General features: G+C 48.6%; 1 protein-coding gene across 1 annotated transcript in view; it reads right to left on the minus strand.

Moving 5' to 3' along the window:
* Positions 1 to 614: 614 nt before the first annotated feature.
* The window catches only part of LOC135532530 (4-aminobutyrate aminotransferase, mitochondrial-like), an 83,974-nt gene continuing 69,375 nt past the window's right edge, over positions 615 to 15,213 (minus strand). The window contains exons 9-11 of the mRNA XM_064960008.1: positions 8,401 to 8,463; positions 7,471 to 7,534; positions 615 to 1,373 (exon numbers count right to left, since the gene is read on the minus strand). Coding sequence (XP_064816080.1) covers positions 1,120 to 1,373; positions 7,471 to 7,534; positions 8,401 to 8,463 — 381 coding nt within the window. The 3' untranslated portion in view covers positions 615 to 1,119. The remainder of the gene's footprint in view (positions 1,374 to 7,470; positions 7,535 to 8,400; positions 8,464 to 15,213) is intronic.

The following is a 15,213-nucleotide window of genomic DNA, read 5'->3' on the forward strand; positions in this document are numbered from 1 at the left end:
GTATGACTCCCTCCCTCCCTCCCTCCCTCCGTCCCTCCCTCCCTCCCCTCCCTCCCTCTCCAGACTAAATATTGTGTATGACTCCCCCCCCTCCCTCCCTCTCTCTCCAGCCAACCTTGCGTGCGATGTTCCGTAGCTTCTTGAAGAAGTCCGGTGTTGCGTGGTTGTCTCCTCCCTCAGCCTGGATGGGTTCTATCACTATCCCAGCCACCGGGCGGCCCTTCTGACGCCACTGAACTATCAGGTCCTCTACCTGGTACACACACACACACACACACACACACACACACACACACACACACACACACACACACACACACACACACACACACACACACACACACACACACACACACACACACACACACACACAGGCACACACACACAGGCACACACACACACAGGCACAGGCACACAGGCACAGGCACACAGGCACACACACACACGTGTCTATTTCTCCATTTACAGTAGTATAATCACGTGTCTATTTCTCCATTTACAGTAGTATAATCACGTGTCTATTTCTCCATTTACAGTAGTATAATCACGTGTCTATTTCTCCATTTACAGTAGTATAATCACGTGTCTATTTCTCCCAGTAGTATAATCGTGTCTATTTCTCCATTTACAGTAGTATAATCACGTGTCTATTTCTCCATTTACAGTAGTATAATCACGTGTCTATTTCTCCATTTACAGTAGTATAATCACGTGTCTATTTCTCCATTTACAGTAGTATAATCACGTGTCTATTTCTCCATTTACAGTAGTATAATCACGTGTCTATTTCTCCATTTACAGTAGTATAATCACGTGTCTATTTCTCCATTTACAGTAGTATAATCACGTGTCTATTTCTCCATTTACAGTAGTATAATCACGTGTCTATTTCTCCATTTACAGTAGTATAATCACGTGTCTATTTCTCCATTTACAGTAGTATAATCACGTGTCTATTTCTCCATTTACAGTAGTATAATCACGTGTCTATTTCTCCATTTACAGTAGTATAATCACGTGTCTATTTCTCCATTTACAGTAGTATAATCACGTGTCTATTTATCCATTTACAGTAGTATAATCATGTCAGATTTGTTTTTGGGCTGGTATTACATGCTTTTAAAATAGCACTTCCAGTTTGTATGGGAATACCGGGAAAATTGGTAGATTCTCAGGAAAATAATAAATCCTAACACACACACACACACACACACACACACACACCTCCTCCAGGCAGCGGGCCTCTTCCTGTGCGTTCTCCCGTGTGAACTCCTCCAGAGGGTACTTCAGTTTAGGGAAGGGAGCGATCGGCCAATCAAATGACGGCACATCCAGCTTGTGGATGGCCTTGGAGTGCGTTGTTGCCAAGCAACCTGAAAACAGATCAGACACCGTGAGTTGTTGTTTTAAAGGAGTGGGGCAGTCCGACCCTCGTTCGAGCATCCTGATCTGGCGAGCTTACATTCTGTTACGCTACCGCAAAACTAAATGAGAGCGCAGGATGGTGGATCTTAACTGACTTGTCTAGTTAAATAAAGGTTCAATAAAAAATAAATAAAAACATCAGAATAGGGCAGTCCTCAGGATGGTGGACCAGGATATAGGGAAGTCCTCAGGATGGTGGACCAGGATATAGGGAAGTCCTCAGGATGGTGGACCAGGATATAGGAAGTCCTCAGGATGGTGGACCAGGATATAGGGAAGTCCTCAGGATGGTGGACCAGGATATAGGGAAGTCCTCAGGATGGTGGACCAGGATATAGGGAAGTCCTCAGGATGGTGGACCAGGATATAGGGAAGTCCTCAGGATGGTGGACCAGGATATAGGAAGTCCTCAGGATGGTGGACCAGGATATAGGGAAGTCCTCAGGATGGTGGACCAGGATATAGGGAAGTCCTCAGGATGGTGGACCAGGATATAGGGAAGTCCTCAGGATGGTGGACCAGGATATAGGGAAGTCCTCAGGATGGTGGACCAGGATATAGGGAAGTCCTCAGGATGGTGGACCAGAATAGAGCAGTCCTCAGGATGGTGGACCAGAATAGAGCAGTCCTCAGAATGGTGGACCAGAATAGAGCAGTCCTCAGGATGGTGGACCAGAATAGAGCAGTCCTCAGGATGGTGGACCAGAATAGAGCAGTCCTCAGGATGGTGGACCAGAATAGAGCAGTCCTCAGGATGGTGGACCAGGATATAGGGCAGTCCTCAGGATGGTGGACCAGAATAGAGCAGTCCTCAGGATGGTGGACCAGAATAGAGCAGTCCTCAGGATGGTGGACCAGAATAGAGCAGTCCTCAGAATGGTGGACCAGAATAGAGCAGTCCTCAGGATGGTGGACCAGAATAGAGCAGTCCTCAGAATGGTGGACCAGAATAGAGCAGTCCTCAGGATGGTGGACCAGAATAGAGCAGTCCCACTCCTCTTGTATTCTATTGTATTTTTATTGAACAGACAGGACAGTAGAGTAACAGACAGGACAGTAGGGTAACAGACAGGACAGTAGGGTAACAGACAGGACAGTAGGGTAACAAACAGGACAGTAAGGTAACAGACAGGACAGTAGGTGAACAGACAGGACAGTAGGGTAACAGACAGGACAGTAGGGTAACAAACAGGACAGTAAGGTAACAGACAGGACAGTAGGTGAACAGACAGGACAGTAGGGTAACAGACAGGACAGTAGGGTAACAAACAGGACAGTAAGGTAACAGACAGGACAGTAGGTGAACAGACAGGACAGTAGAGTAACAGACAGGACAGTAGGGTAACAGACAGGACAGTAGGGTAACAGACAGGACAGTAGGGTAACAGACAGGACAGTAAGGTAACAGACAGGACAGTAGGGGAACAGACAGGACAGTAAGGTAACAGACAGGACAGTAGAGTAACAGACAGGACAGTAGAGTAACAGACAGGACAGTAGAGTAACAGACAGGACAGTAGGGGAACAGACAGGACAGTAGGGGAACAGACAGGACAGTAGGGGAACAGACAGGACAGTAGGGGAACAGACAGGACAGTAGGGGAACAGACAGGACAGTAAGGTAACAGACAGGACAGTAGGGGAACAGACAGGACAGTAGGGGAACATACAGGACAGTAAGGGAACAGACAGGACAGTAAGGTAACAGACAGGACAGTAGGGGGACAGACAGGACAGTAGGGGGACAGACAGGACAGTAGGGTAACAGACAGGACAGTAGGGTAACAGACAGGACAGTAGGGTAACAGACAGGACAGTAGAAGTCGCCCACCAACATGACAGTTGTTTGGCTACCCAGCCAGTCTTCACAAATCTGTCGTTCTGCCCCTGAACAGGCAGTTAACCCACTGTTCCTAGGCCGTCATTGAAAATAAGAATTTGTTCTTTAACTGACTTGCCTAGTTAAATAAAGGTAAAATAAAAAAAATGAAGTCTCCCACCAACATGACAGTTGTTTGGCTACCCAGCCAGTCTTCATTGAAGTCTCCCACCAACATGACAGTTGTTTGGCTACCCAGCCAGTCTTCATTGAAGTCACCCACCAACATGACAGTTGTTTGGCTACCCAGCCAGTCTTCATTGAAGTTTCCCACCAACATGACAGTTGTTTGGCTACCCAGCCAGTCTTCATTGAAGTCTCCCACCAACATGACAGTTGTTTGGCTACCCAGCCAGTCTTCATTGAAGTTTCCCACCAACATGACAGTTGTTTGGCTACCCAGCCAGTCTTCATTGAAGTCACCCACCAACATGACAGTTGTTTGGCTACCCAGCCAGTCTTCATTGAAGTCACCCACCAACATGACAGTTGTTTGGCTACCCAGCCAGTCTTCATTGAAGTCTCCCACCAACATGACAGTTGTTTGGCTACCCAGCCAGTCTTCATTGAAGTCACCCACCAACATGACAGTTGTTTGGCTACCCAGCCAGTCTTCATTGAAGTCACCCACCAACATGACAGTTGTTTGGCTACCCAGCCAGTCTTCATTGAAGTCGCCCACCAACATGACAGTTGTTTGGCTACCCAGCCAGTCTTCATTGAAGTCACCCACCAGCATGACAGTTGTTTGGCTACCCAGCCAGTCTTCATTGAAGTCGCCCACCAACATGACAGTTGTTTGGCTACCCAGCCAGTCTTCATTGAAGTCACCCACCAGCATGACAGTTGTTTGGCTACCCAGCCAGTCTTCATTGAAGTCGCCCACCAACATGACAGTTGTTTGGCTACCCAGCCAGTCTTCATTGAAGTCACCCACCAACATGACAGTTGTTTGGCTACCCAGCCAGTCTTCATTGAAGTTTCCCACCAACATGACAGTTGTTTGGCTACCCAGCCAGTCTTCATTGAAGTCGCCCACCAACATGACAGTTGTTTGGCTACCCAGCCAGTCTTCATTGAAGTCGCCCACCAACATGACAGTTGTTTGGCTACCCAGCCAGTCTTCATTGAAGTCACCCACCAACATGACAGTTGTTTGGCTACCCAGCCAGTCTTCATTGAAGTCGCCCACCAACATGACAGTTGTTTGGCTACCCAGCCAGTCTTCATTGAAGTCACCCACCAGCATGACAGTTGTTTGGCTACCCAGCCAGTCTTCATTGAAGTCGCCCACCAACATGACAGTTGTTTGGCTACCCAGCCAGTCTTCATTGAAGTCGCCCACCAACATGACAGTTGTTTGGCTACCCAGCCAGTCTTCATTGAAGTCACCCACCAGCATGACAGTTGTTTGGCTACCCAGCCAGTCTTCATTGAAGTCGCCCACCAACATGACAGTTGTTTGGCTAACCAGCCAGTCTTCATTGAAGTCACCCACCAGCATGACAGTTGTTTGGATACCCAGCCAGTCTTCATTGAAGTGTCCCACCAACATGACAGTTGTTTGGCTACCCAGCCAGTCTTCATTGAAGTTTCCCACCAACATGACAGTTGTTTGGCTACCCAGCCAGTCTTCATTGAAGTCACCCACCAACATGACAGTTGTTTGGCTACCCAGCCAGTCTTCATTGAAGTCTCCCACCAACATGACAGTTGTTTGGCTACCCAGCCAGTCTTCATTGAAGTCACCCACCAACATGACAGTTGTTTGGCTAACCAGCCAGTCTTCATTGAAGTCACCCCCAACATGACAGTTGTTTGGCTACCCAGCCAGTCTTCATTGAAGTTTCCCACCAACATGACAGTTGTTTGGCTACCCAGCCAGTCTTCATTGAAGTCTCCCACCAACATGACAGTTGTTTGGCTACCCAGCCAGTCTTCATTGAAGTTTCCCACCAACATGACAGTTGTTTGGCTACCCAGCCAGTCTTCATTGAAGTCTCCCACCAACATGACAGTTGTTTGGCTACCCAGCCAGTCTTCATTGAAGTTTCCCACCAACATGACAGTTGTTTGGCTACCCAGCCAGTCTTCATTGAAGTCTCCCACCAACATGACAGTTGTTTGGCTACCCAGCCAGTCTTCATTGAAGTTTCCCACCAACATGACAGTTGTTTGGCTACCCAGCCAGTCTTCATTGAAGTCACCCACCAACATGACAGTTGTTTGGCTACCCAGCCAGTCTTCATTGAAGTCGCCCACCAACATGACAGTTGTTTGGCTACCCAGCCAGTCTTCATTGAAGTTGCCCACCAACATGACAGTTGTTTGGCTACCCAGCCAGTCTTCATTGAAGTTGCCCACCAACATGACAGTTGTTTGGCTACCCAGCCAGTCTTCATTGAAGTCTCCCACCAACATGACAGTTGTTTGGCTACCCAGCCAGTCTTCATTGAAGTCACCCACCAACATGACAGTTGTTTGGCTACCCAGCCAGTCTTCATTGAAGTCACCCACCAACATGACAGTTGTTTGGCTACCCAGCCAGTCTTCATTGAAGTCTCCCACCAACATGACAGTTGTTTGGCTACCCAGCCAGTCTTCATTGAAGTCTCCCACCAACATGACAGTTGTTTGGCTAACCAGCCAGTCTTCATTGAAGTCACCCAACAGCATGACAGAATGTGCACCAAACTCTGTCATTTTGGATTTCAGTGTCTAGGTCTGTAAAACAGCTCCTACGAGCAGCTTCTGGGAGTGTAAGGTGACTAGAAGCCATGTCTTTTGGGGTCTTTGTGTGTCTCACGGTGGATGAGCGATTTCTTCCAACCAATACACTGCAAAGCCTCCTGGTGAGGCAGGTCTGTTAGGTTACTTTCATTTAACAAGAAGATGTGTAAGATATTTAACCTTACTGACCCATTGTTCTGCCATGATGTGTAAGATATTTAACCTTACTGACCCATTGTTCTGCCATGATGTGTAAGATATTTAACCTTACTGACCCATTGTTCTGCCATGATGTGTAAGATATTTAACCTTACTGACCCATTGTTCTGCCATGATGTGTAAGATATTTAACCTTACTGACCCATTGTTCTGCCATGATGTGTAAGATATTTAACCTTACTGACCCATTGTTCTGCCATGATGTGTAAGATATTTAACCTTACTGACCCATTGTTCTGCCATGATGTGTAAGATATTTAACCTTACTGACCCATTGTTCTGCCATGATGTGTAAGATATTTAACCTTACTGACCCATTGTTCTGCCATGATGTGTAAGATATTTAACCTTACTGACCCATTGTTCTGCCATGATGTGTAAGATATTTAACCTTACTGACCCATTGTTCTGCCATGATGTGTAAGATATTTAACCTTACTGACCCATTGTTCTGCCATGATGTGTAAGATATTTAACCTTACTGACCCATTGTTCTGCCATGATGTGTAAGATATTTAACCTTACTGACCCATTGTTCTGCCATGATGTGTAAGATATTTAACCTTACTGACCCATTGTTCTGCCATGATGTGTAAGATATTTAACCTTACTGACCCATTGTTCTGCCATGATGTGTAAGATATTTAACCTTACTGACCCATTGTTCTGCCATGATGTGTAAGATATTTAACCTTACTGACCCATTGTTCTGCCATGATGTGTAAGATATTTAACCTTACTGACCCATTGTTCTGCCATGATGTGTAAGATATTTAACCTTACTGACCCATTGTTCTGCCATGATGTGTAAGATATTTAACCTTACTGACCCATTGTTCTGCCATGATGTGTAAGATATTTAACCTTACTGACCCATTGTTCTGCCATGATGTGTAAGATATTTAACCTTACTGACCCATTGTTCTGCCATGATGTGTAAGATATTTAACCTTACTGACCCATTGTTCTGCCATGATGTGTAAGATATTTAACCTTACTGACCCATTGTTCTGCCATGATGTGTAAGATATTTAACCTTACTGACCCATTGTTCTGCCATGATGTGTAAGATATTTAACCTTACTGACCCATTGTTCTGCCATGATGTGTAAGATATTTAACCTTACTGACCCATTGTTCTGCCATGATGTGTAAGATATTTAACCTTACTGACCCATTGTTCTGCCATGATGTGTAAGATATTTAACCTTACTGACCCATTGTTCTGCCATGAAATCCACCCATAAATGACAGGATGCTGACGTCTGGACAGCCAGGACTCTGAGAGAGAGAGAACGAGGGAGAGAGGAGAGGGGGGAGAGAGGAGAGGGGGAGAGGAGAGGGGGAGAGAGAACGAGGGAGAGAGGAGAGGGGAGAGAGGAGAGAGGGGGAGAGAGAATGAGGGAGAGAGGGAGAGGGGAGAGGGAGGAGAGGAGAGGAGAGGGGGAGAGAGGAGAGGGAGGAGAGGGGGAGAGGGGGAGGAGAGGGGGGAGAGGAGAGGGGAGAGGGGGAGAGGAGAGGAGAGGGGGGAGAGGAGAGGGGGAGAGAGAATGAGGGAGAGAGGGGAGGAGCGAGAGGAGGGAGAGAGAACAAGGGAGAGAGGAGAGGGGGGAGAGGAGAGAGAATGAGGGAGAGAGGACAGAGGAGAGAGAGAGAATGAGACAGAGAGAGAGAGGGAGCACAAGGGAGAGAGAGAATTAGAGCGTGAGAGAGTGTTTTTAGTGTGGCTACTAAACAATAGTCAAGAGGAACGTGATGATGAACACCGGTCATAGCCTGATCTGATTCTCCACATCTTAACACACACACACACACACACACACACACACACACACACACACACACACACACACACACACACACACACACACACACACACACACACACCAGATTATACTGCTCAGTTTATACACTGCCCCTCATCCCCTCCTTCACCAATACATGTGTAAATACTGGACTATAAATTGTTCCTTCCTGTATAATACTGATGTTTATTCTACTGAGACAGTTACTTTATGTTCCTGTATCTTTTAAAAGTTCTTATTGTTGTTGCATTGTCCAGAAGGAACCTGCCAGTCAGCATTTGATTGGACGACGTGCACCATGTGTATCCCGTACATACCAGGAAGAAAACAGACTTCACCCACCTGGTTGATCATACAGGAGCTCACGTCTTCATCAGAGGGGTTGTTGTGGCCTCTCTCCTTATTCTGAGAGAGGACAGGACAGGACAGGACAGACAGGCAGACAGGCAGGCAGACAGGCAGGCAGGCAGACAGAGAGGCAGACAGACAGAGAGGCAGACAGACAGAGAGGCAGACAGACAGACACAGACAGACAGGCAGACAGACAGGCAGACAGACAGACAGGCAGACAGGCAGACAGACAGGCAGGCAGGCAGACAGAGAGGCAGACAGACAGAGAGGCAGACAGACAGAGAGGCAGACAGACAGAGAGGCAGACAGACAGAGAGGCAGACAGACAGACACAGACAGACAGGCAGACAGACAGGCAGACAGACAGACAGGCAGACAGACAGGCAGGCAGACAGGCAGGCAGACAGACAGAGAGGCAGACAGAGAGGCAGACAGACAGACAGACAGACAGACAGACAGGCAGACAGACAGGCAGGCACAGACAGGCAGGCAGGCAGGCAGACAGGCAGGCAGACAGGCAGGCAGACAGGCAGACAGGCAGACAGATAATATACTTTGTTTCAATTGTGTCCAGTTGTATACAGTACATTTTGTAAATATATTGACTACATAACGTGGATTGTCTCAGCTGAACATGGTAGAGTTTCATCTATATTGTATATATATTCTGCTTATATTGAGTAGATAGTGTATATAAATATAGACACTGAGTGTACAAAACATTAAGAACACCTTCCTAATACTGAGTTGCACCTCCTTTTACCCTCAGAACAGCCTCAATTCGTTCGGGATACTGGCCCATGTTGACTCTACAAGGTGTTGAAAGCATTCCACAGGGATACTGGCCCACGTTGACTCTACAAGGTGTTGAAAGCGTTCCACAGGGATGCTGGCCCATGTTGACTCTACAAGGTGTTGAAAGCATTCCACAGGGATGCTGGCCCATGTTGACTCTACAAGGTGTTGAAAGCGTTCCACAGGGATACTGGCCCACGTTGACTCTACAAGGTGTTGAAAGCGTTCCACAGGGATGCTGGCCCACGTTGACTCTACAAGGTGTTGAAAGCGTTCCACAGGGATGCTGGCCCACGTTGACTCTACAAGGTGTTGAAAGCGTTCCACAGGGATGCTGGCCCACGTTGACTCTACAAGGTGTTGAAAGCGTTCCACAGGGATGCTGGCCCACGTTGACTCTACAAGGTGTTGAAAGCGTTCCACAGGGATGCTGGCCCATGTGGACTCTACAAGGTGTTGAAAGTGTTCCACAGGGATGCTGGCCCATGTGGACTCTACAAGGTGTTGAAAGCGTTCCACAGGGATGCTGGCCCATGTGGACTCTACAAGGTGTTGAAAGCGTTCCACAGGGATGCTGGCCCATGTTGACTCTACAAGGTCTTGAAAGCCTTCTCCCTGGGATGCTGGCCCATGTTGACTCTACAAGGTGTTGAAAGCGTTCCACAGGGATGCTGGCCCATGTTGACTCTACAAGGTGTTGAAAGCGTTCCACAGGGATGCTGGCCCATGTTGACTCTACAAGGTGTTGAAAGCCTTCTCCCTGGGATGCTGGCCCATGTTGACTTTACAAGGTGTTGAAAGCGTTCCACAGGGATGCTGGCCCATGTTGACTCTACAAGGTGTTGAAAGCCTTCTCCCTGGGATGCTGGCCCATGTTGACTCTACAAGGTGTTGAAAGCGTTCCACAGGGATGCTGGCCCATGTTGACTCTACAAGGTGTTGAAAGCGTTCCACAGGGATGCTGGCCCATGTTGACTCTACAAGGTGTTGAAAGCGTTCCACAGGGATGCTGGCCCATGTGGACTCTACAAGGTGTTGAAAGCGTTCCACAGGGATGCTGGCCCATGTTGACTCTACAAGGTGTTGAAAGCCTTCTCCCTGGGATGCTGGCCCATGTGGACTCTACAAGGTGTTGAAAGCGTTCCACAGGGATGCTGGCCCATGTTGACTCTACAAGGTGTTGAAAGCGTTCCACAGGGATGCTGGCCCATGTTGACTCTACAAGGTGTTGAAAGCGTTCCACAGGGATGCTGGCCCATGTGGACTCTACAAGGTGTTGAAAGCGTTCATCAGGGATGGATACTGGCCCATGTGGACTCTACAAGGTGTTGAAAGCGTTCATCAGGGATGGATACTGGCCCATGTGGACTCTACAAGGTGTTGAAAGCGTTCCACAGGGATGCTGGCCCATGTTGACTCTACAAGGTGTTGAAAGCGTTCCACAGGGATGCTGGCCCATGTTGACTCTACAAGGTGTTGAAAGCGTTCCACAGGGATGCTGGCCCATGTTGACTCTACAAGGTGTTGAAAGCGTTCCACAGGGATGCTGGCCCATGTGGACTCTACAAGGTGTTGAAAGCGTTCCACAGGGATGCTGGCCCATGTTGACTCTACAAGGTGTTGAAAGCGTTCCACAGGGATGCTGGCCCATGTTGACTCTACAAGGTGTTGAAAGCGTTCCACAGGGATGCTGGCCCATGTTGACTCTACAAGGTGTTGAAAGCGTTCCACAGGGATGCTGGCCCATGTTGACTCTACAAGGTGTTGAAAGTGTTCCACAGGGATGCTGGCCCATGTTGACTCTACAAGGTGTTGAAAGCGTTCCACAGGGATGCTGGCCCACGTTGACTCTACAAGGTGTTGAAAGCGTTCCACAGGGATGCTGGCCCACGTTGACTCTACAAGGTGTTGAAAGCGTTCCACAGGGATGCTGGCCCACGTTGACTCTACAAGGTGTTGAAAGCGTTCCACAGGGATGCTGGCCCATGTGGACTCTACAAGGTGTTGAAAGTGTTCCACAGGGATGCTGGCCCATGTGGACTCTACAAGGTGTTGAAAGCGTTCCACAGGGATGCTGGCCCATGTGGACTCTACAAGGTGTTGAAAGCGTTCCACAGGGATGCTGGCCCATGTTGACTCTACAAGGTCTTGAAAGCCTTCTCCCTGGGATGCTGGCCCATGTTGACTCTACAAGGTGTTGAAAGCGTTCCACAGGGATGCTGGCCCATGTTGACTCTACAAGGTGTTGAAAGCGTTCCACAGGGATGCTGGCCCATGTTGACTCTACAAGGTGTTGAAAGCCTTCTCCCTGGGATGCTGGCCCATGTTGACTTTACAAGGTGTTGAAAGCGTTCCACAGGGATGCTGGCCCATGTTGACTCTACAAGGTGTTGAAAGCCTTCTCCCTGGGATGCTGGCCCATGTGGACTCTACAAGGTGTTGAAAGCGTTCCACAGGGATGCTGGCCCATGTTGACTCTACAAGGTGTTGAAAGCCTTCTCCCTGGGATGCTGGCCCATGTTGACTCTACAAGGTGTTGAAAGCGTTCCACAGGGATGCTGGCCCATGTGGACTCTACAAGGTGTTGAAAGCGTTCATCAGGGATGGATACTGGCCCATGTGGACTCTACAAGGTGTTGAAAGCGTTCATCAGGGATGGATACTGGCCCATGTGGACTCTACAAGGTGTTGAAAGCGTTCCACAGGGATGCTGGCCCATGTTGACTCTACAAGGTGTTGAAAGCGTTCCACAGGGATGCTGGCCCATGTTGACTCTACAAGGTGTTGAAAGCGTTCCACAGGGATGCTGGCCCATGTTGACTCTACAAGGTGTTGAAAGCGTTCCACAGGGATGCTGGCCCATGTGGACTCTACAAGGTGTTGAAAGCGTTCCACAGGGATGCTGGCCCATGTTGACTCTACAAGGTGTTGAAAGCGTTCCACAGGGATGCTGGCCCATGTTGACTCTACAAGGTGTTGAAAGCGTTCCACAGGGATGCTGGCCCATGTTGACTCTACAAGGTGTTGAAAGCGTTCCACAGGGATGCTGGTCCGTGTTGACTCTACAAGGTGTTGAAAGCGTTCCACAGGGATGCTGGCCCATGTGGACTCTACAAGGTGTTGAAAGCGTTCCACAGGGATGCTGGCCCATGTGGACTCTACAAGGTGTTGAAAGCGTTCCACAGGGATGCTGGCCCATGTTGACTCTACAAGGTGTTGAAAGCGTTCCACAGGGATGCTGGCCCATGTGGACTCTACAAGGTGTTGAAAGCGTTCCACAGGGATGCTGGCCCATGTTGACTCTACAAGGTGTTGAAAGCGTTCCACAGGGATGCTGGCCCATGTTGACTCTACAAGGTGTTGAAAGCGTTCCACAGGGATGCTGGCCCATGTTGACTCTACAAGGTGTTGAAAGCGTTCCACAGGGATGCTGGCCCATGTGGACTCTACAAGGTGTTGAAAGCGTTCCACAGGGATGCTGGCCCATGTGGACTCTACAAGGTGTTGAAAGCATTCCACAGGGATGCTGGCCCATGTGGACTCTACAAGGTGTTGAAAGCGTTCCACAGGGATGCTGGCCCATGTTGACTCTACAAGGTGTTGAAAGCGTTCCACAGGGATGCTGGCCCATGTGGACTCTACAAGGTGTTGAAAGCGTTCCACAGGGATGCTGGCCCATGTTGACTCTACAAGGTGTTGAAAGCGTTCCACAGGGATGCTGGCCCATGTGGACTCTACAAGGTGTTGAAAGCGTTCCACAGGGATGGATACTGGCCCATGTGGACTCTACAAGGTGTTGAAAGCGTTCCACAGGGATGCTGGCCCATGTTGACTCTACAAGGTGTTGAAAGCGTTCCACAGGGATGCTGGCCCATGTTGACTCTACAAGGTGTTGAAAGCGTTCCACAGGGATGGATACTGGCCCATGTCGACTCTACAAGGTGTTGAAAGCGTTCCACAGGGATGCTGGCCCATGTTGACTCTACAAGGTGTTGAAAGCGTTCCACAGGGATGCTGGCCCATGTGGACTCTACAAGGTGTTGAAAGCGTTCCACAGGGATGGATACTGGCCCATGTCGACTCTACAAGGTGTTGAAAGCGTTCCACAGGGATGCTGGCCCATGTGGACTCTACAAGGTGTTGAAAGCGTTCCACAGGGATGCTGGCCCATGTGGACTCTACAAGGTGTTGAAAGCGTTCCACAGGGATGCTGGCCCATGTTGACTCTACAAGGAGTTGAAAGCATTCCACAGGGATGCTGGCCCATGTGGACTCTACAAGGTGTTGAAAGCGTTCCACAGGGATGCTGGCCCATGTTGACTCTACAAGGTATTGAAAGCGTTCCACAGGGATGCTGGCCCATGTTGACTCTACAAGGTGTTGAAAGCGTTCCACAGGGATGGATACTGGCCCATGTTGACTCTACAAGGTGTTGAAAGCGTTCCACAGGGATGCTGGCCCATGTTGACTCTACAAGGTGTTGAAAGCGTTCCACAGGGATGGATACTGGCCCGACTGGCACAGTCCCCGCAGCCGGACAACTTTCTCACGGTTTCTGGAAGGAAATGCTGTAGGAACGCTCAACCGGTGTCGCTCATTCAGCCGACAGAAACTTTCAACCGGTTTTCCCCATTAAGTAGCGAGTCGGAGTCAGAGGCCGAGCCTTCTCTGGTCTATACTCCTCCCGTTACGGGGTCTGAGACGCCGAAGCTTCCCACCATTAGCTCTGACAAATTGAAAACTCTAGTCATTGGCGACTCCATTACCCGCAGTATTAGACTTAAAACGAATCATCCAGCGATCATACATTGTTTACCGGGGGCAGGGCTACCGACGTTAAGGCTAATCTGAAGATGGTGCTGGCTAAAGCTAAAACTGGCGAGTGTAGAGAGTATAGAGATATTGTTATCCACGTCGGCACCAACGATGTTAGGATGAAACAGTCAGAGATCACCAAGCGCAACATAGCTTCTGCGTGTAAATCAGCTAGAAAGATGTGTCGGCATCGAGTAATTGTCTCTGGCCCCTCCCAGTTAGGGGGAGTGATGAGCTCTACAGCAGAGTCTCACAACTCAATCGCTGGTTGAAAACTGTTTTCTGCCCCTCCGAAAAGTTAGAATTTGTAGATAATTGGCCCTCTTTTTGGGACTCACCCACAAACAGGACCAAGCCTGACCTGCTGAGGAGTGACGGACTCCATCCTAGCTGGAGGGGTGCTCTCATCTTATCTACCAACATAGACAGGGCTCTAACTCCTCTAGCTCCACAATGAAATAGGGTGCAGGCCAGGCAGCAGGCTGTTAGCCAGCCTGCCAGCATAGTGGAGTCTGCCACTAGCATAGTCAGTGTAGTCAGCTCAGCTATCACCATTGAGACCGTGTCTGTGCCTCGACCTAGGTTGCGCAAAACTAAACATGGCGGTGTTCGCCTTAGCAATCTCACTAGGATAAAGACCACCTCCATTCCTGTCATTATTGAAAGAGATCATGATACCTCACATCTCAAAATAGGGCTACTTAATGTTAGATCCCTTACTTCAAAGGCAATTATAGTCAATGAACTAATCACTGATCATAATCTTGATGTGATTGGCCTGACTGAAACATGGCTTAAGCCTGATGAATTTACTGTGTTAAATGAGGCCTCACCTCCTGGCTACACTAGTGACCATATCCCCGTGCATCCCGCAAAGGCGGAGGTGTTGCTAACATTTACGATAGCAAATTTCAATTTACAAAAAAAAAATGACGTTTTCGTCTTTTGAGCTTCTAGTCATGAAATCTATGCAGCCTACTCAATCACTTTTTATAGCTACTGTTTACAGGCCTCCTGGGTCATATACAGCGTTCCTCACTGAGTTCCCTGAATTCCTATCGGACCTTGTAGTCATAGCAGATAATATTCTAATCTTTGGTGACTTTAATATTCACATGGAAAAGTCCACAGACCCACTCCAAAAGGCTTTCGGAGCCATCATCGACTCAGTGGGTTTTGTCCAACATGTCTCTG

This window comes from Oncorhynchus masou, unplaced genomic scaffold, assembly GCF_036934945.1.
Source record: "Oncorhynchus masou masou isolate Uvic2021 unplaced genomic scaffold, UVic_Omas_1.1 unplaced_scaffold_1898, whole genome shotgun sequence".
In the NCBI taxonomy this organism is placed as follows: Eukaryota; Metazoa; Chordata; class Actinopteri; order Salmoniformes; family Salmonidae; genus Oncorhynchus; species Oncorhynchus masou.